The sequence below is a fragment of the Corvus moneduloides genome, chromosome 2, assembly GCF_009650955.1.
Source record: "Corvus moneduloides isolate bCorMon1 chromosome 2, bCorMon1.pri, whole genome shotgun sequence".
NCBI classification, from domain to species: domain Eukaryota; kingdom Metazoa; phylum Chordata; class Aves; order Passeriformes; family Corvidae; genus Corvus; species Corvus moneduloides.
The window spans coordinates 34,498,874-34,518,493 of NC_045477.1; the positions used below are offsets into that span (position 1 = coordinate 34,498,874).

Here is a 19,620-nt window from a genome sequence, read left to right on the forward strand (position 1 = left end):
ACAGCCACAGCTTCTCTGGGCAACCTGTTTCAGTGTCTCACCAGGCTCTCCATAAAGAATTTCTTCCTCTTATCTAAGAATCACAGAATATTCTGAGTTGGCAGGGACCTACAAGGATCATCGAGTCCAGCTCTTCAGTGGATGACCCATACAGGGTTGAATGCACAGCCTGGGCATTATTAGCACCATGCTCTGACCAGTGGAGCTCAGCTTATCTCATCTCAACTTGCCCTCTGGCAGTTTAAAGCTATTCTCCTTTGTTTTATCCCTACATTCCTCTCCAGCTTTCTTGTACCCCCTTTAGGTAGTGAAAGGTGCTATAAGGTTTCCCCAGAGCTTTCTCTTAACCAGCTTTAGCAGCCTCAACTCTCTCAGCCCATCTCCATAACAGAGATGCTCCAGCCCTCTGATCATCTTTGTGGCCTCCTCAGAACCCTCTCCAACAGGTCCATATCTTTTTTATGTTGGAGTCCTCGGAACTGGACGCAGCATTCCAGGTGGGGTTCTCAGCAGAGCAGAGTAGAGGGACAGAATCCCCTCCCTCACCACACTGCTTTGGGTGCAGCTCAGGACATGGGTCTCTGGGCTGCAAGTGCATGTCGCTGGGTCACATCAAGCTTCTTCTCAACCAGCACTCCCAAGTCTTTGTCCTCAGGTCTGCTCTCAATCCATTGCTCTGCCCATTCTTTGTATTTTTCTTGGGATCACTCTGACCCAGGTACAGGACCTTGCCCTTGGCCATGTTGAACTTCATGAGGATCCCACAGGCCCATGTCCCAAGCCTGTCCAGGTCCCTCTGGATGGCATCCCTTCCCTCCAGTGAACGACCACACAACGCAGCTTGATGTCATTGGCAAATGTGCTGAGAGTGCCCTCACTCCCACTGTCCATGTCACCAACAAAGATGTTAAACAGTGCCGGTCACCACTCACATTTCGATTTTCTCCTACTCCCAGCACTATTCTGGCAATCAGATTTTTTTTTTTTTTTTTTTTTTTTTTGGTGTCATTTGTTGTGAGAAAACATTGCATGTGCTGATGGATTTCTCTTTTCCAGACAGCTAAGTCTGTGATTGGCTCTTGGAAGCTATATTTGTGGTCTGTATTTGGGAAAATATTTTGGAAACATCTGTAAAATACTATTTCAAATGTCTGGGTTTTGGCTCATTAAAGATGAATACATTCACCAAATTTAAACTGGAAAAAACCTCAAACAGTTTAGGATAGCGTACATGCATTTGCGAAAAGCAGAAAATATTTGCCTCTATTAGTTCCCAAAGAGATTCATGTGATTTTGTGGGGAATGCAAGCTTTTTTCACCTATTTCTTAACAAAACAATATCATGTGTGGTTGAATCATCTTGTTGAATATTTCCATTACATGGCAGGGTGTTATTTGAGTTATGGACAGTCACTGACACGGCATTTAGAAAAAGCTGCTAAAGAAAAATGTCTTTTGAAATATGAACTGATGGAAACTTTCAGGCCATAGGTTCTAATAAATGAACAGTGTATGTGAAAGATCATGAACTGTTAATAATACCTTGTACATAAACTTTGCTATTTTTCAGCTGAGCATGTTTCCAATGCTGTCAGTTTATATTTAACAAAGAATTTTGACAGCTTGTCTCTTAGATCACATTATTCTAGAAGAAGCTTATTTATAATGAACATGATCTAAAATATTAAAGGTGCGATTACACCAGGAGTTTTGGAGGTTTATATTTTGAATTGAGTCTTGGCTAATGAAAGAAATTAAATGTTATGGCATGCTCCTTTTAAAAATAAACACGTTTTCCTTGTCCTGGATAGGTCATTAAAGGGCCATGTTCTTTGCAGAATCAAGGTACACATAAATTTAGATCTTCAGAGGGAAGAGAAGTGTCCACTCATCCCCTCAGTTAATAACAGTTATTTTTGTTTGTGCTTGAATTAATTCTGTCTTAGCTCTATTCCAGAGATTCTTGGATTTACGTGGCTGCTGCTGTAGTAGTGACACTTCCAGTTTAGTTTGGAAAAGCAGAATTTAGAGTTAATTAAATAATTGCCAGGTACAACTCCTTCCTGCCCAATTCCCTTCAATGCCTTGTGAATGCTCAGTTTTTCCTCTCCTGTTCCTCTACAGATGAATTCTTCCATGCTAAGTATACATAATGCTAAGAGGAGTATTTACTTTTATTTTTAATCTAAGTAGAACAGCTTTGCAACCCTTTCACAAGTGGCAGGGCTGGCTGCATCCCTTGTGCATACAAATGCAGTTCTGTGTGCATTAGCCAAAGGGCACAATAGAAAGATTCTCTATGGTTTTAGCCAGACACCGCTGTCTTACTGATACAGATCCCCAACACGATGGGTTTCCTCAGAGTGAAGCAGGATTCTGCTGAAAGCACAAATCAGGACTTACTGATCTATTTTTATAAGTTTGAGGATCACAAGCCCTTTGCATGGATATTGAATGTAGGTTAAAGGGGCTCCAATAATAAAATTTGTGTCGAATGCCATAGTTTAGTTTGTTTCAGGTAGTTGACAATTTCCCAAGCATTTAATCTTACAAAAATGAGTTCATTAATAATATTGTAAATATGTTATAACTGAGCCCTAATACAACATAGTGTCTATGAAATGCAAAAGTTTCTGTTATTCTTGTTCTTTATTGTGTCTGTCTCCTGTGGTGTAGTGCACCAGTATACTGTGGAAGTAAGTGGCCCAGGTTGTGTTAGGATTTGCTTAAACCAGATCTCATCCTCTGCCTTTTATCAGTTTTAAATTTCTTTCCATTAAACCCCGCAAGCTATTCCCTTCTCTTAGCAGGGTAAATCCATCGTGTCATTAATCATTCAGCAACCTGTGCTTGGTCATGCCTTCAGGCTTTCACACTGTTCTCTTGCTGCCCTTGACTGTTTCACCCTCACTGTTTCAACCTGGTAATATTGTAGGGTGCTGGAGTGATTCCTTATATTGAAAGTCCCATTTTTGGTTGTAACAGAGCAATCTTTCCGGTTTGGTGCCTCTGTCAAAGTTTTTCAGGGTTCTGACCTGAGCAGGCAGCTATAGCTGGTGTAGGTGAGATGGTTACATCCTGCAGGTGTGTCCTCCTGGCCCTTGTATCTTCTGATGATCCCATGGGGCAGCAGAATGAGATCCATTCCTGGTGGGCAGACAAATGGAGCTGGCAGCCCCTTCAACTAGTCTGTGCAGAAATGCCCTGGTTTATAGCAGGGAGATGTGGGGGTTTTTGCAGGACTTTCTGTGCTTGGTCTTTGGGCTTGAAAACTTGCTTAGCAGCTACTTTGCTTTTCTGTCATGTCAGTCATGACTCCTGAGCAGCCATGTGGGTTTTCCTGATGGATCTGTCAAACTTATTCCTATGACTTAGTGACTGGGATTATGTCACTCGGTGTTTAGCTCACTAGCATCCACTTTCAGCTGCGGCTTTTTTGGGAAATAAACCGCTGAGAATAGTCTGACATAATGCACTGCTTTCCATAGTGTCCATTAGGTGTCTCCACATGCTGGTGGCTCGTGGGTACTTTAATTACATCTTCCCAATTAACAGCAGTGTGCTCTGCATGCGTTCCTTGAATGGAGTCCTAGATTTCCATAGTGAATAAAATGCTGTTGCACTCGTACTTTCTGCAAGGAATTCTCATTACTGGAAGAACTCACACACTCGCCGACCACTCTTTGTCAGTTGCTGCATCTGAGCCTTAATTACAGTTGCATTTTTAAGTAGATAATACATACAAAATGGTAATTCTAAGCCCATAACCACCTGGCATGGTCTTTCCTACCACTGTGCAGCTACTCTGTTTGCAATACAGAACAGTGAGAGAAATTACAAATAAATTTAATATACAGTCATAATGCCATCTTTCAGCTTTCTTGTTTGCAGCCAAAGCCGCTGCTGGATCCCTTGTTAGAGCACTAAGTTTTTTCCAGTTGTCTAACTTGTTCTGCCCTTGGTTTGTAAATATGTCTATGGATTATTTGCTGCCTGGATCATTATCCTGCAATTTGACAGAGTCTCAAAGGGAGAAGTCAGCTTCTCTCAACACCAAGTGCAGGGTTTTCTGTGTATGTGTGTGGTAATAAGAATAATCTCCATCTCCTCTCATCCTTCCTCATTTTTGTGAATACTTGGCCTTTTCCCTTACAGTGTTGACAAGAACCTATAGGCCTCCTGGCAGCACCACATCTGCACTCTTCTAGCCTAGCTCACCTTTAAAGGATGGTTTAAAGTGACAAGACCCATTTTTTTAAATTGTGATAGACCTTTAAGGTAAAATGACAAACTATCCCATCATAAATAGGTGAAGTAAATCCAAACTAGGTCCCATTACTGGAGCTTGCCCTTAAAATCTTCTGTGCATTTATCTGCCAAGTGTACCTTTGTGACATCCCCCTTCTGAGACATCTCAGCACAAAAAGGACCTGTCTACTTCATTTTTTGATTTTTTTTTTTACTCCCTGGGAGGGAATATCTATATATTTCTCCATAGGCTTTTATGTGTGATTTACACCCCTTTCCCAACCCACTCCATACTGGGAAAAGTGATGTGCTGTAGATAGAGAAGATCTACCTTTGCTGGTGTCAGAAAAAGACAAAAATCTGGTGTTACTTTTAAAATTTCTTACCTACCCTCGGTGAATTTGATATCTGGACACAGGTTTGCAAGTTCTCTTTATGCTTGTCTGCCTTTGTAGAATTTTTCAATAATTTATGTTGGGTAGCTAGTATTTATTAATTATCTTCTTACATTCGAGATATAATTTGAAATATTTTTACTTAATTTTAAAAATGAAGTTTAATTACTGACATGATTTTAAATAATGAACTTTCTGACGTGGTTTATTATTCCAAAAACTGATAGAATATTATGATCTTGTTAGAACAATGCCTGGCTTTCTCTTATAGCAAGAATAGCAAAAGGAATATAAGGCAACTCAGCCTATCATATTTGATTTCATCAAAGCATGATAGAAATACTGAAAAATTGGCCTTCACAACCTTAATGTGCACAAATAAGTGCCTATAACACATCAAGTGAAATACCAAGGACAATAGAGTGAGTTAGCGGCAGAATCATTGCCAATGCTCTATTTCCCTGATACCTGTCTACTTTGTGTCTTTTAGGGACAAAAAGTACTGGTTTTGCATCAATATTTGCATTGTGCTGGAAATTATATTCAAGGAAAGTTCACCAAGGTTTTATGAGTGTTTTTCCTGTTCCACTCCACAATTTAAGATTGTTTTAACAGTAAAACGAATTAGCACCAGCCTTCTGTAGGTGTGCCTGACTTTCTGTATAGTCCTCAGGCTCCAGCTGTATCTTCACTTCATCCATTCAGAAGCTGACTGCAAAAATTGTTTTGAAATAAAACTTGCAAAGTTAATTTTATTCAACCATATATACCATATAGAAGCTGACGATTTCAGAAGGCTGATTAACAATCCATGGTCTTTAGAAGATAATCCTGCATTACTGCAGAACTTTGGAAAGAGAAGGCCTACAACCCTTAAATTTGTCCTAGATCTTTATCTACTAACAGAGAAAACAAACTAATAAAACAATGAAAAATAATGCAAATCTGACCACCAGACTTCTGCCCAAGAACAAGTTCTGACTGCAAGGAAAGGAATGACATCAAAATCCCTTGAGTCCACTCAGATTTTCAGTTTTGCCTTCTTACAGGAAGGATGCTCAGATTGGGATGTAGTTCCAAGTTAGGGCATGTCCCTTTAGGAGTTAACACATGCTCGGTCTCAGCTCCCATTGTCAGGAACAGACGCTGAGTCAACACAGTCAGCAGAGTGACTGAAGTGGACTGAGCCTGTAGCTGAAGAGTTCCTGGAGACAGCTGGTTCATCCTTTACCCTCCATGGAAGTCAAGACTGTCCTGTCACCTTAGGTGCCCACCCAGCCTACATTCTCATCTCCAGAAAGGCCCAACTTTCTGGAAGCCCTGTGCCATGCCTGCCAAGCCTCTGGCTTTAGCACACAGCAGTGCAATCTCTGCTGCTCCAGATGTCAGCAGCTGTGATATCCAGCCTGACCTTTGCAGCAGATGTGACAAACTCACCAGATCTCCAGAACACATCTCAATTCATAGCTGGGCTGGATAAGAGCCCCTAAAGTTTGCGTCCTATGTTTAATTCTCTGGCTGCTTCAGTATCAAGAGGTTGTCAGTGTTGGTCTTGTCTGTCCCCCCACCCAAAGCTAGCTTGATTTATCATTTTTGTGTCTAAGATGGTAGGTCTGAGCTTCTGCTCTGCCTTAAGTTAAGATGGGGTCTTCCTCTGTCAGCAGACCACCATGGAGCTGTACTAATTTTCCCTTTGTCTTCTGTGATAAAACACTGGAGCATATGCCAATTCCTTGGCTGTTGGTCACTTTCTTCATTAGCATTTATTCCATGCCCTTTGATTAGCATGTTGCTTTCTGCTCCTTTGAGTTTTGCTGTGAGACATTTTTAAAGATCCTACAGTAAAACTTTATGAATGATTTCTCTTGAAAAAAAAAAATTTTTGTTAATAAGCACAGTATTATGCTCATAATGCTAGTTTTCCTGTGGTAAAGATTAAAACTTGGTATAAAGAATGGTGAACTCAGGAACATAATTTTTTGTAAAACATTTCCTCCTTTAGGGGGCTGAGAGCCTCTCTTTGGGACACATCACAGTATTATTGCCCTAGAATAATCAGTGAAAAAATATTTGCAAATTGGTTTTGTCCCTGTCCACAGCAGAACAGTTGGATAAATGATCTTTAAAGGTCCCTTCCATCCCAACCCATTCCACGATTCTATGATTTATGAATAAATACACAAGTCCATAATGAATGACAATCTAAGTAACTGAAGTGAGAAAGATCTTGTAGTGAGTCCATAAACCAATCAATTACATAAGAATGAAGATAATGAGAACAGTAGAGAGATTCATGACCTGCAAGGACTTGTGTAAGGAATACAAGATCTTCTTCCAGTGAAGACCAGCAAATGTCTGTGAACTTACATGAAGCCTCTTATTTGTTACTAAAACCATGGGAACATAAAGTGAAACAAATTCAAGCATGACGAGGGAAGTCTTTTGATGTTCATGGAAAGCTGCAATACAAGGTTAGACCAATAAATGCAATGACTGTAAATGTTAAGTGTAGGCAACTAAAGTCACAATCATTCCAGTGAAAGGGCTCATTTAAAGGATAATTTATTATATCAGAGTAGCAATATTAAGGATTACACCAGACATTGTGGCAAATATGTTCAAGGGTCATAAGCCAGAGTTTATGAAGGTACAACCTGTAATAATTTAAACTTGTATAGAAACACTCATTATAAGTGTTTAACAAACATTAATTAATTAAGCTGTGTAACACCACGCTGTGAGCCTATGGGTAAGTCAAAGCATTTGTATCTCAATTTTACAGAAGCTTAAGCTGAAGTGCAGAGAGATATATTTGCCTGAGGTCACATAGCAAGTCAGTGGAAAAACTGCAAATAGAGTCTGCAGTCTGAAGTTCTCATTTCCCTGTTTTTGCCACTTGTATCACACTTTCTACTAGTAAAATGAAAGGGAAGGAAGAGGCAACTGAAGTGATGAGCCTTGGAATATAGTTAACCCAGTTTCCTACATGTGTTCTTGCCTTTTTTTTCCCCCTGCAGCTTAGGCATGTATCAAAGGGGTAGGTTGGTTTTAAATTATTTTGAACTTTGGTTTCTGGGCAGGAAACCAGCTGCACCAGGAGTGCAGTGGCGGGGGTGGGGGGGGGGTGGAGATGGAAGATGCAGCCCCATAGTCACACGTTTGACTTTACAAAGCACCTCATCAAAAATGATGACTGAGCTGTCGCTTAGTGACAACTGACTCTCAGGCTGCCTGGGATTGTGTGTTTTGGTATCAGAGTAAAATTGGTTATTGTGTACAGAAGATGATGCCTTGCTAAAAGGCAGAGCCTTGGGCTGAGCAGATGTGTATCCTTCCACTAAAGGGAGACTGGCAGGGTGTTTGCAGAGAAAGGGTAAGAGAGATGCAGAGGAGAAGATGTTCCTAGGTGAGACACCTTGAAGAAAAAAGATTAAAGAAACTAAAGAGTTGCTCTGGCAGGTCAAAGAACAAAGTTGTGTTTTAGTGTTTTGTTTTAGCTTGATATTTAAAATGATTTTCAAAAGGGGTTGTGTATGAAGATGTTTCTTTGTAAGGTGACGAGAAAGGATAGGAAGAAATTACTATTAATTCCTTATAGATTGCCATGGAGTTTTCCTGAAAATGCTCTTGCATTGCCTTGGGAAAGTGTGTCTGATTGAAATTTCACTCTGTTTTTTAGCAAACTGGGTGCTTCTGGGAGATATCTGAGGGGAGTGGCCCCTGGCTGGGTTGCTGAGTATCTGCAGCTATCCCAAAGCCTGCAGGTCCCAAAACTTGTGCTCCAAGCACTAGGTCTTCCATTTACCCTGTCTACTCTCAACCTATTTATGTGCAACAGCAGCAGAAAAGCCTATATAAAACTAAACTGATTTAGGATTATGGAATGATACACTTTTTTTCTGGTTCTAGTCTGGTATACAGTATTTTCCTCCATGCTGGGAAATCGGCTTGCAGCTGGGTCCTTTCCAAGATCCAAAAAAAAGTTGAGGAAATATATAATCTGATTTTTTTTCTGTGACTCTTGCCTCTGAGATGAAAACATACATCCAGTTTTGATTTGGCATTTTACAGTCAAATTTTGTCAATTTTTCCTTTTTATCCCTATTTAAAGAAAGAATATCTTGAAGACTTGAGCAACAAACAAAATCACACAGCAAGTAAATGATATAACTGAATGGTTTTCCAGTATTGAAGCCAGTTGTTTAAGCACATGTTGGAACAATTCAGAGGAAAGTCTGTTGATGACTGCTGTGACAAACAGTGGGGCTGTGTGATCTTCTGACAGGATCAGAAGTGCACAGTAATAACTGTTAACTTCTGCACAGAAAATAGGGAAAATCTCTCCAGTAGTGGCTTTGAATCCAACTCCCCAAACAATGAATAAAGCGTCATTCTGAAGGTATGTTATTATTGTTGTCAAGCACTGGAACAGGCTGCCCGGGGAAGAGATTGAGTCACCATCCCTCGTGGTATTTACAAGATGTGTAGATGTGGCACTTGGGGACATGGTTTAGTGGTGGACTTGGCAGTGCTGGGTTAGCAGTTAGACTTGATGACCTTAAAGGTCTTTTCCAGCCTAAATGTTTCTGTAATTCCATGATTCTATACTACACGCAGAGGAATACACAGTGCTAAAAAAAGTGAAGGTTTCTCTTAAAGCTTATAGGAAAAGAATTTCATACAAACCATCATTTTTCAAAGAAAACTGTCATTTTCTGAAAGGTCTGTTCTGAAGCACAGGAAACCTTGCTTTGACCTCTTAGTACTTCCTTAGCTGTTGCCTTTGAACTAAAATTATCTGCACTTTCTGTTGATACAGTTTTCCATCAGAAAATATCCTGGAACAGGTTCAAGTATCTGTCCTGTTGTCTGGAGGTACAAAACAGCCAGTGTGTGCCCGTGGTCCTCTTCTGACTCTCACGGACTGTGTGTAGATCCACAAGCCCTGGATTGCCTGGTTAAAATGAAACTTGCCGCAGGATTTGGGGCTTGCTGCTCTGCTCTCCTGCAGCTTAAGCTTCGGGAAGAAGATGAGAAGGTCTGAGTGCAACATTTACTAATTTAATCTACAGCGGCCACTTCAGACTGTTTTTCTGTGCATTGTTGAACCTGTCTCCTGGGTTTTTGTCTTGTTCCATTGAAAACACTGTGTTACCAGCCATACTTATAAACCATAACGTATTGTCAGTGGTGAATGCTTAAATCCATAGAATCATAGAATTGTTTGGGTTGGAAGGGACCTTTAGATCTAGACCAATCCCCCTACAATGATCTGGGACATCTTCCACTAGATCAGCTTGCTCAGAGCCCCATCCAGCCTTACCTTGAATGCTTCCAGGATGGGGCACCTACACCTCTCTGGGCAACCTGTGCCGCTATCTCACCACCCTCACTGTAAAAAATTTCTTCTTTGTGTCTAGGCTAAATTGGCCCTCCTTCAGATGAAAACCATTATTCCTTGTGCCATCACAACAGACCCTATCAAGAAGTTTATCCTCACTTTTCTTATAAGCCCTCTCTCCTCATCCATTGTTACTCGTTTGTCAGTCCTGCATGTCATGGTAGGATACATCTGGAGTGGAGTTCCTATTTTTGAATAAGTGGCTAGAATGTGTAGGCAGAACTGTAGTAATACACTCAATATCATCACTGAAAAGGCTTAAATACTGACTTTACTCTGTGATTGATTGCTTTCTAGTTTTCACTTAACATGAACATCACTCACATAGAAAGGGCTGCAGCAATTATTTTGTCTTCTCTGTGCACAGTGTGTTGAATATTTTATTCTCCCTGCATATTGGACAGCTGCCTTTGAGGTGCATATTCCTAGCTGAGATTTTTTGGAGACCTCTGGTTGTATTTTGGATATATTGCAATAATGTTGCTAATGTACTGCAAAGCCAGAAGTACTCAAAGGATGTTTTTATATCATATATCTAAATAACTATTGGACATCAATTACTAACCATTCAGTTATTTGTTACAGCCTGTAAAGTGTTTCAGAACTTTTTTTGATAAAAAGATGTAATTTTACGCAGGTATGTACCTGCTTAGTAATGGTTCCTGCCTCCAGGAGCTTACAACCTAGATGTACAAAGAATCACCAGATTATCATCGGATAATTCAGTTTGGAAGATACCTCAAAATTATCTAGGCCAAATAAAAGGGATTTGCTGAAGCTTAAAAATCAAGACAATTTAATAACAGAACCCATATTTCTTGCTGCCTACTTTGGTACATGTTCTACCAGAGAATGCTGCTTTTAATAGATTTAGGAACATTCATCAGCTGTAGGGAATTGGCAGAAGACTGCTTCCCTGGCTTGCGCTGCACTGTTTCACTGCCTGCATGGAATAGAGAACTTTTTCTCTCTTGCATCAACTCTTGCTGTTGGGCTGGCATCTACGTTTCTCGGGCACCAAAGGCTTGTGTCTGAAAACCTTGCAAGCAGGGCTGCTAAATTTCATTTGGACTTGAAATATCTTTGTGTTACCTCTGCCAACTGCAAAAATAAGCCTTGGGCTTTTCCTTTGTTGTTGAATGTGCCTCCACCTTTATTAGTGCAGACCCGAGGCAAGTACATGTGGAGCCAGGGGATGAGATGCAGCTGAAGTGGGCAAGGTGTTTTTGACTGCTGCTGCACTGAGGGATGCTACGGGAGGGAGGCTGGAGCTCCCCAGGACTGTGAAGCTATGAGCCAGCTTGATAACTGGAGCTCTGCCATTTCTCATGTGGGTCAGTGCCACAGGCCTGCTTTAGTTGAAAACACACCCAGTTTCAAGGTAGGTTTTAACTTCTCTTGCTTTTTATCTTCCCTCTCTTATAATGGCAGTTTTACTCAATATGGAAACATTTTACTTGAAAAAAACACACACAACATAATTGCACTGGGTGAAGCATGTTATTTAACCTCTCTTTGGACTGCTTCCATCAGCAGGGCCACTAAAGCTCTTTACTGGCAGGCTGGTACAGTCTCTGATCACTTCTCTGCTACTTGTACTGCTTGAATGAGTTTTCCTTCTTGAACAACATCCTGCACAATTCGCCTTACTCCTACCTAATAATTCAGACCACATGGCTGAAGCTGACCCAGCATAATCTACTCCCCAGGAAATAAAGGATGCCATTTAGACGTACACTGTAATGTTCCCTTAGTTAAAAAAAGGATTTACAGCAGGAGCCTGCAACAACTGACTTTATTTTGATCTGCAGTGTTCTGCCAGACAGTAGTCATTTGTGCTGGGTTACACAACATTAAAAGGTACACATCAGACACTATCCTACACATAGACAAAAAGACTGTCCCAAATTTCCCAGAAAGGGAACAGCTTGTGTTTGTGTGTTGCCTTAGACCCTCATTCCACCTTGTCCCTGGATGCCCTGGAAAAACAGATGGGACTTATACCGCAAAGCAAGTCAGGGCACTGGCACAATATAGGAGAAATGAATTCTATGGCTAAGGACCTCTAGAAAGAGGAGAAAAAAACCCACCCTTTCTTTTTATCCTACAGAATATTTGTTCCAGTTCCCAGTTTGGTTCTCTAGAAATATGATGCACAGAGAGCTCATTCCTTGGGTAATGGGATTCCATGTTAATGCTATTACAGTTAATTGCAAAATTGTGCAGTTGTCTGCAGAAACAACAGACAACTTCTGCACATACTGGCATTTTGATGCCATTGCTAAATCCTCTCAAGACATAAAGTGAAGGGGGTGGTAGCAAGATGTATGTAAGGAAATCTTCCTGCATTGCTAAGCACAGATGAAGGTAACAGCTTTTGGAATAGCTGTCAGCACAGTGGAGGTCAAAACATGCAGTAGGGGGTAGGTGTCTGCAAATTCAGTGGGTTTTGGATAAGGTTTGCTGCATGGAATAGTTTGCACTGCTCTTTTACAAGTGGCCACATGTACTGTCAAGTCACTGCAGAAGCAGCATTTGCTGACATATGCAGTACAACTTCAGGCTAAGCGATGTACAAGATTATCTTTTTAAGTTTAATTGCTTGTGTTGTATAAAATATAGATGGTATCAGAAAGCCTGGTATTGGCCTGTTTGTTACTGGAATACAGACTTTCCTCTTCTTCCCCTTCCTTTTTGAAATGCAAAAGAGGTACAAGAGATTTTTATCTCCATTTCTACTCTGGTTTTCTTTATGCTCCCTGTGTTCTGAATCCTGAGTTTGGTATCTTGTAAATCTGTCCAAGGCCTGGTTGGATGGGGCTTTGAGGAACTTGGTCTAGGGGAAGGTGTCCCTGGGCATGTCAGGGGCGTTGGAACTATATGATCTTTAAGATACCTTCCAACCCATATTATTCTGTGATTCCACCCTCACTGCATAGCTGCATTGTAAACCTGCACAAGCTCAAACTGAGCCATCTTGCATTTTGCACTTGTTATGATCTGTTTATAAAGAGATGCCTCTTCCCAAATTAAGGTGCAAATGAGACCATATGCTCAAGCCAAAAGTAAAAATTTTATTTAACATTATATGGGAGGTAGAGAGAGAGAAAGAGGGGGGAAGAGAAAGAAAGTAAGAGAGAGACAGATTAAATAGAAAGATACCACCACCCAAAGGATCCTGTGGCATCCCACTAGTCCTTCTTCACCCTGGTGGTGGGGTTACCCAAGTCATTCTTCTGTGATATCACCTTTATACAGTCCAAGTTCTGGGTATCCACAGGGTGTAGATGCCATTCCCATAACCTGGGATGTCATGTGTGTGAGCAGTTTTTCCTTTCTCACAGTTTGCCATGGTGGGACTTTTTGTCTGGATGCTAACCAAACCTTCATTTCTGTTAGGCCTAGAATGAGCTCCTTCCTGCTGTGCCACCTGTGCTTATCTCATGTTTTGTTGTGGTGGTTTATTTTATAGCAAGTTCCTTCTGTGACCTTGGCAGTGTTTTGAGACAGGCAACTGCATTCTGTAAGTCCTTAAGCACTTTATTACCTTGGAAAACTGATCCTTTGATGTTCTCACTCCATAACCCTTTGCATGGTTTGGTACATGCAAAGTGCAGCTCCAGGTCAGCTGGAATTAAAGAGAGAGATTGGGGTAATCCCAGCTGCTTGGTGCACCGGGATGTGTGTGCTTTGATGGCTACATTTCTGCACGTCCATGAAAGTACTGGGATGTATTTGGGACCTGCCAGTGCTTCTCTGTGTGGGTGGAAGTCATACAGATGCCAAAGCTATCTCATGTACTTCATGCAGCCTTGGGGCTACCAGCCGATTGTGCTGATTCACACAACTGAGGGGACACCAAGGGGACCAAGATGCATAACTAGGAACAAATGCTGATCACCTTCCCTTTCTGACCTTAAATCACGCACACTAGTGAGTATCTTGAATAAAGGAGAAAGCTTCTAAGAGTGAGAGGTTCCTGCCTTGTTCCCAGCACACTGAGGAATCATTCCCAATTTGCTTGTGCAGCTGTATCTGCCCTACCTAGCAAAGAGGACTTTTAAAAATGGAATAATGTTGTCTCAAATCCACTGGTGATTCTGAAGCTACTGTAAGTGGGTTATTGATTACAAAGGGCTGGACAGATCTGGTGTGCTCATTTGTGGTCCTCTGCATTTTGACCCAGCTGGTTTGCTTCTCTTTGAGGCCATGGGCAATTTTCTCAGCCAGCACTATATGGTTCTTAATGTTTGTTTTGCTTTGAAATGAAAGGAAATATGAAAGTCTATGTTGTTATTATTCTCTTCCTTTAATCTTTGCTCAGAAGTTAGTCCTCTCAGACCTTTAATCATCTGTCTTTGTCTGAATTCCCCTCAATTTAATTGTATCTTTCTGGTGCTCAACTGCTTACAGATGAATGAGGAATTGCATTGCTTTATCTCATTTTTTTCCCCTCATTAGAATGCTGGCAAAAGCCCATGGTCACACAAGAGAGACAGTAGTTTAGGCTATGCAACATTTTTGCCTTTTTGTATTATTTAACCCCTTTGCTATCAGAGCTCTGAAATGTTTCTATCACAAATGGATATTGTGATGCATATAAATTAGAAGAGAAGTTGTACTGGAATAATGGTTGTAGGGCTGCAGCACCAACCACTCAAAAGTCAGAAAATGGCAGAGTTTAGGGAGCTTGTTCAGCTCTGTCTGATCGCACATTTTTCCTTTCTATGTAGCTGCTGTCTGAAAGAAAGGTCATTCTTTTATGTGAGTAAGACATTGTGTCTTCTCCAGAACTTATTCTTTTTCTAAACTAATTTTGTTTAAATTTTCTTTCAAAAAAAGTAAGGTTAGAGTGAGCACAAATCTGAGCATTAATATTTTTTTTTAAACAATAGTAAAAAAACCGAAGACTTCAAACTGAGAAGTGTCTCCAGCTTTAGTAACAGACAGTGCTTCCTGACATATCCATAAAGGTTAGACCCTGCTCACTCCTGCACAGGTCTGTAAGGAAGGAGAAATGGGGACTCTTGGAGCTTGCCTGCAGAGAACAAATGCAGCCAGCTACAATATACTTGTCCATGGGCAGTTGCAAAATGCTACTGATATGTACTCTACCATGCTGATGTACAGAAAATTTGTTTTCCCACTTCCCCAGTGATGGAGTTATCCAAAATAAAATAAGTCATGGTATCTTTAGAATTACTTCATACTAGAATATATATATATAAAAATTACTGTCTGCAATTTATCTTTATATAGCAAAACTGACAATATTTTTTGGCTAGGCTAAAGGGAGAGCAACCAAAATTTATTAAATAAAGTAAGTAATCTCTTAAGAAGTAAATGAACAAATTCTGTTAGATGGAAAATCCAGTGAGATTCCCTGACACTTTAAACAAACATGAATTAATTGCTTAACAAAATGTTTGGAGCAGTACAGGGATTCAAACTGAAGATGTGTTTTGTGCTCACAAAGTTAATCAGTAGTAATATTGCCATTTCTACATGAAATCTGAACTTGTTTTCCTGGAATGGAGAGACTATAGTGCCAGGAAACACTACATACAGATTTAATTTGTGTAAGAAATGCCCCGTGCCTGGAAGTGTTCAAGGGCAGGTTGGATGGGGCTTGATGCAACCTGGTCTAGTGGAAGGTGTCACTGCCCATGGCAGGGGGAGTGGAACTAGATGATCTCTAAGGTCCCTTCCAACCCAAGACATTCTATGATTTCTGTTTTCTATGATAAGATTTTAGACTTTTTGTTGAATTATTTTCCTGTAAACCCCCACTAGGAGACAGACTTATTTTGCTCATTTTGCATAACAATTACCGTGCCCCCGTGACTCATTTTTATGACTGTCGTTCCAATCTTGATTCTATAGCTGCTCACTCCTGTTCTATCCTCAGTAGTATTCAACACTTTTCCCCTCCTAGTATGATGGCACCTCTCATGTAGCAGAGATTACTTGATAGAGCAGGTTTTACTCAGAGCAAATTACAAAGCCTGTTTTCTGCAAACCTTGACTGACTGCAAGTTTCTGGCTGCCCTTGTTCCACAGAAATGGCAATTTCAGCTTATGGAATTACAAAGCAACCAACTAAGTGAATCCTCTGTGCTTTCTTCTGTGACCGCATAAGTACTGAAGTGCTTTTCTCTGCACACCAGTGATCATTATTCCAGCAAAAGCAACCCGTGACTTCCTCAGAATAGATAAGAACCTTTACAAAGAGACTGAGGTTTTAATATTTATTTTGCACATGTGCATACACATGCAAATGTGGCTCACACATCATTTTTAATGAAAACACTAGGGCAAGATAGGCTTTAAAGTTAGGGCGAAAGCACCTTTCTACTGTTCTTTGACTGAATACTGTCAGCCCAATTAATACCCTGATAACAACAGTGATACCAGCTGAATGCCACTGCCAGAGGGCAATTTTTAGCTTATTTCTGTAAAGTATTTATCTAGAGATAATTACATATTAGCCTGATATGTTTTGCTTGCTGTTGCAATACAAATTGACCTGGCATTGAACCATATATTACAACTGTTTCAATTGTACTATGAGCATTTAAAGTGACTGTAAAAAATTCCCTGTATCAAGAATGGAGAAACTTTCTTTCTCATTGCAACTGCCCTGTAGCTTTTTGTTTTAAAAATAGGTTTTAGTTTTAATGTGGAATTAAATGTTCATAGTAATATGAAATATACATTCTTACAAATATATCTGTGAAATAAAAGTTAGTGTGGCAAGGAGGGGATTGGCTTCTTCTCCCAGGTAACCAGCAACAGGACAAGGAGAAATGGCCTCAAATTGTGCCAGGGCAGTTTCAGTTTGGATATTAGGAAAATTTTTTTCACTGAAAGGGTTCAAGTGTTGGAACAGGCTGCCCAGGAAAGTGGTGCAGTAACCATCCCTGGAAGTGTTCAAAAAATGAGTAGATGTGGCACTTCACAATATGGTTTAGTGGGCATGGTGGCACTTAGTTGAAGGTTGGACTTTATAATCTTTGAGGTATTTTCAAATCTGAATGATTCTATGATTCTTTCTTTTCCCATTGTATATGACAAATAGAGTACGTAGTAAGTTGGAAAGTTGTAAAATGAGTTACAAGAAAAGTTCAACTTTAGCTGTTACTAAAGAGAGGGAAGAGAGGCTTCTGATATGTGGCCACAGACTCAATGTGAGGGCAAGCACAGACCCTATAAAAAGCTTTTCCTTTGAGGTCCCAAGGGGTATCCAGGTAGATGCAATCTCTTTCTTTGTTATCCAGGAGAAAGTCCATTGTTATTAATTAAACTAATGTGAAGTTTATTTGTTCTTTGATAAGCCAATTATCTCTGCTAGATAATGTACCACCATTTGTGTATGACTATCTCACTAAAAACTTCTTGCCCAAGGAAGGAAACAGTTTTTTCTCCCTCTCCTTAGGTCATTACGTGCACAGGTTTCAGTAAAATTATTTTCACTACTGGATCTCATATATCTGATCATCTGATCATGGAAATAAGTGTGATAGAAACATCTGAACAGGATGTTTTAAGACCTGACTTGTTGCTTACTCTTGGTTGAAACCAAACATTACCCAGCCACTGCTGAATGGCAACACACTGAAGTGGTGAATCCACGAAGTCTTCCTTCAAGCTGTGCACCCCCCTTGAAAAAAATGCCAAATGCACCCCCAGATAGGGCTGAGAGTGATTCAGGTGCTTTGGATGGGTGTCAACAAATTTCTCTTAAGGTATTTTACATTTGCAAATTTCTAGGTTACTGGTTAAAGCGATCTGTGACTTGCTTTTCCCTGTAAAAGGGTCTGTTCTGCCTATGTTGTTGAGGTGTGCCTGTAACATGTTCTTTGAATCTCTTCTTATAATGTTATTCCTTTACATTTTAAATTTCTTTTCCAAAGACCTCTTTAAAATGAGAATATAACTCAAGAATCTTACAGGAAATTTAGAAAAAAATCCTTTTGTATTGGTGCTTTCTACTAAAAATGTAGTACATGTTTATCATTATGATGATAATATGTAAGTGTGTATCAGCCAAAGGAAAACACCAGGGAGACAAAGCCAATATGGCAAATAACATCTTTTACTTGTTCCTCTTTACAAACAGATATTCAAGAGTTTTATGAAGTGACGCTGCTAAATTCCCAGAAAAGCTATGAGCAAAAAATAGAAGAAGCAAATCAAGTTGCAGAGAAATGGGAGAAGACAACATCTGCTACAGACCATGAAAATCTGCAGAAAAAACAGGAGGTAACTTAAAAGATTAAGAATTAAAATATATATAATGAGTGATGTCTCAAACCTGAGAAAAGCCATGCAATGGTGTGTAAGATTGAAAGGATGGGTTAATTAAGGAATTAGATTAGGATGTGGAGGATATAAAGGCATATAGTGTTATCCCTCTGACCTTGATTATGTCGCGAACTTCTTTATCCTTTCAATGGAAATCTGTCAAAGGGAAAGTAGAAAACTTTCATTTTCTCATCCTTGGTGTACTTTATCTGATACTTGGTGTCTGTGATTACCCCCCAAAAGAGAATATATCTTCTCAGCTTGCTGATAACCCCTGAGGTTATAAATACTCCAGTGATTACATCCTACGTAAAAGTTTTAATAGGAGTTTTCACATTGGGGTGAACTTTTCCACAGTCCAAGTTCACAGAGATCAACCAAAGTAGTCTCTGCCTGAGGAACAGATACATATACACCTTTGCTTTTCTCCTGTAGCTAGTGGAAGAATTCAAAACCTTTCTTTGTCATCGCCAGCTCTACTCTGCCTTTTGCAGCCTCCAGATTATTATTAACTATGTTAGCAATCTAAACTGCTTGCCTCCACCCGCATTTGTACTTCAAAGACAAAAACAAACCCCACAGAAGCAAGCAATGAATTGCTCTGTTCTTAAACAGTGGAACAGAAATAGAGTGGGCATGGACTGCAAACTGCAAATCTCCAGACCAGAATTAAAGATGAGGGAAATGTATAAAAATTTTCATTGTTGTCATGGTAAGTGAGGCATTTCAAGTTTTAAAAGTTGTTGGAAAGAACTTTCCCATAGGCATGACTATTTTTAAGAGCTTTCCTTCTTTTTCAAAATTGTAAAACTCAGACAGAAATTGTGGTTCTACATGACATTTTAGATGTGATTCTTTGAAAAGATAAATCAGAATTGCAGGCGGCTAGAAAAAAACTCTCTGAAGAAATTTATTGTAAAAATTAATTAGCAAAATAAGCTTGCAGAAGTAATGAGAATGAGCGTTCTGGTTTTGAGTGAAATCAGAACAAATGAGTCTTAACATTAATGTAGGCTATATCTCATGAATGATTTAACATTTGAGTCACAGTTTGAAGGCACAGACAGCTAATATCTGTCTTTTTTTTTTTTAAGCACAAATCTTTATGCTTTAAAATGGTGAAAGGGTATTCCTGTTATCTCTTGGAGCATCTGGTGAAGACAGTGGACAGACTCTTTTTTTATTCTAGCCTCATCAAAGTATTTGACCCTCAACCCCATCTTCTTAAACTCATTGCTGCCTAAGAGGTGTGCTGCTGGCCCTGTACAGGGG

The 19,620-nt window shown here is 40.0% G+C and overlaps 1 protein-coding gene across 13 annotated transcripts in view; it reads left to right on the forward strand.

Annotated features, from left to right (window-relative positions):
• The window catches only part of DLG2 (discs large MAGUK scaffold protein 2), a 1,001,432-nt gene that overhangs the window by 105,611 nt on the left and 876,201 nt on the right, over positions 1–19,620 (forward strand). For all 13 annotated transcript variants that reach the window (XM_032099063.1, XM_032099062.1, XM_032099064.1 and 10 more), the window contains one exon: positions 18,164–18,306. In XM_032099063.1, coding sequence (XP_031954954.1) covers positions 18,164–18,306 — 143 coding nt within the window. The remainder of the gene's footprint in view (positions 1–18,163; positions 18,307–19,620) is intronic.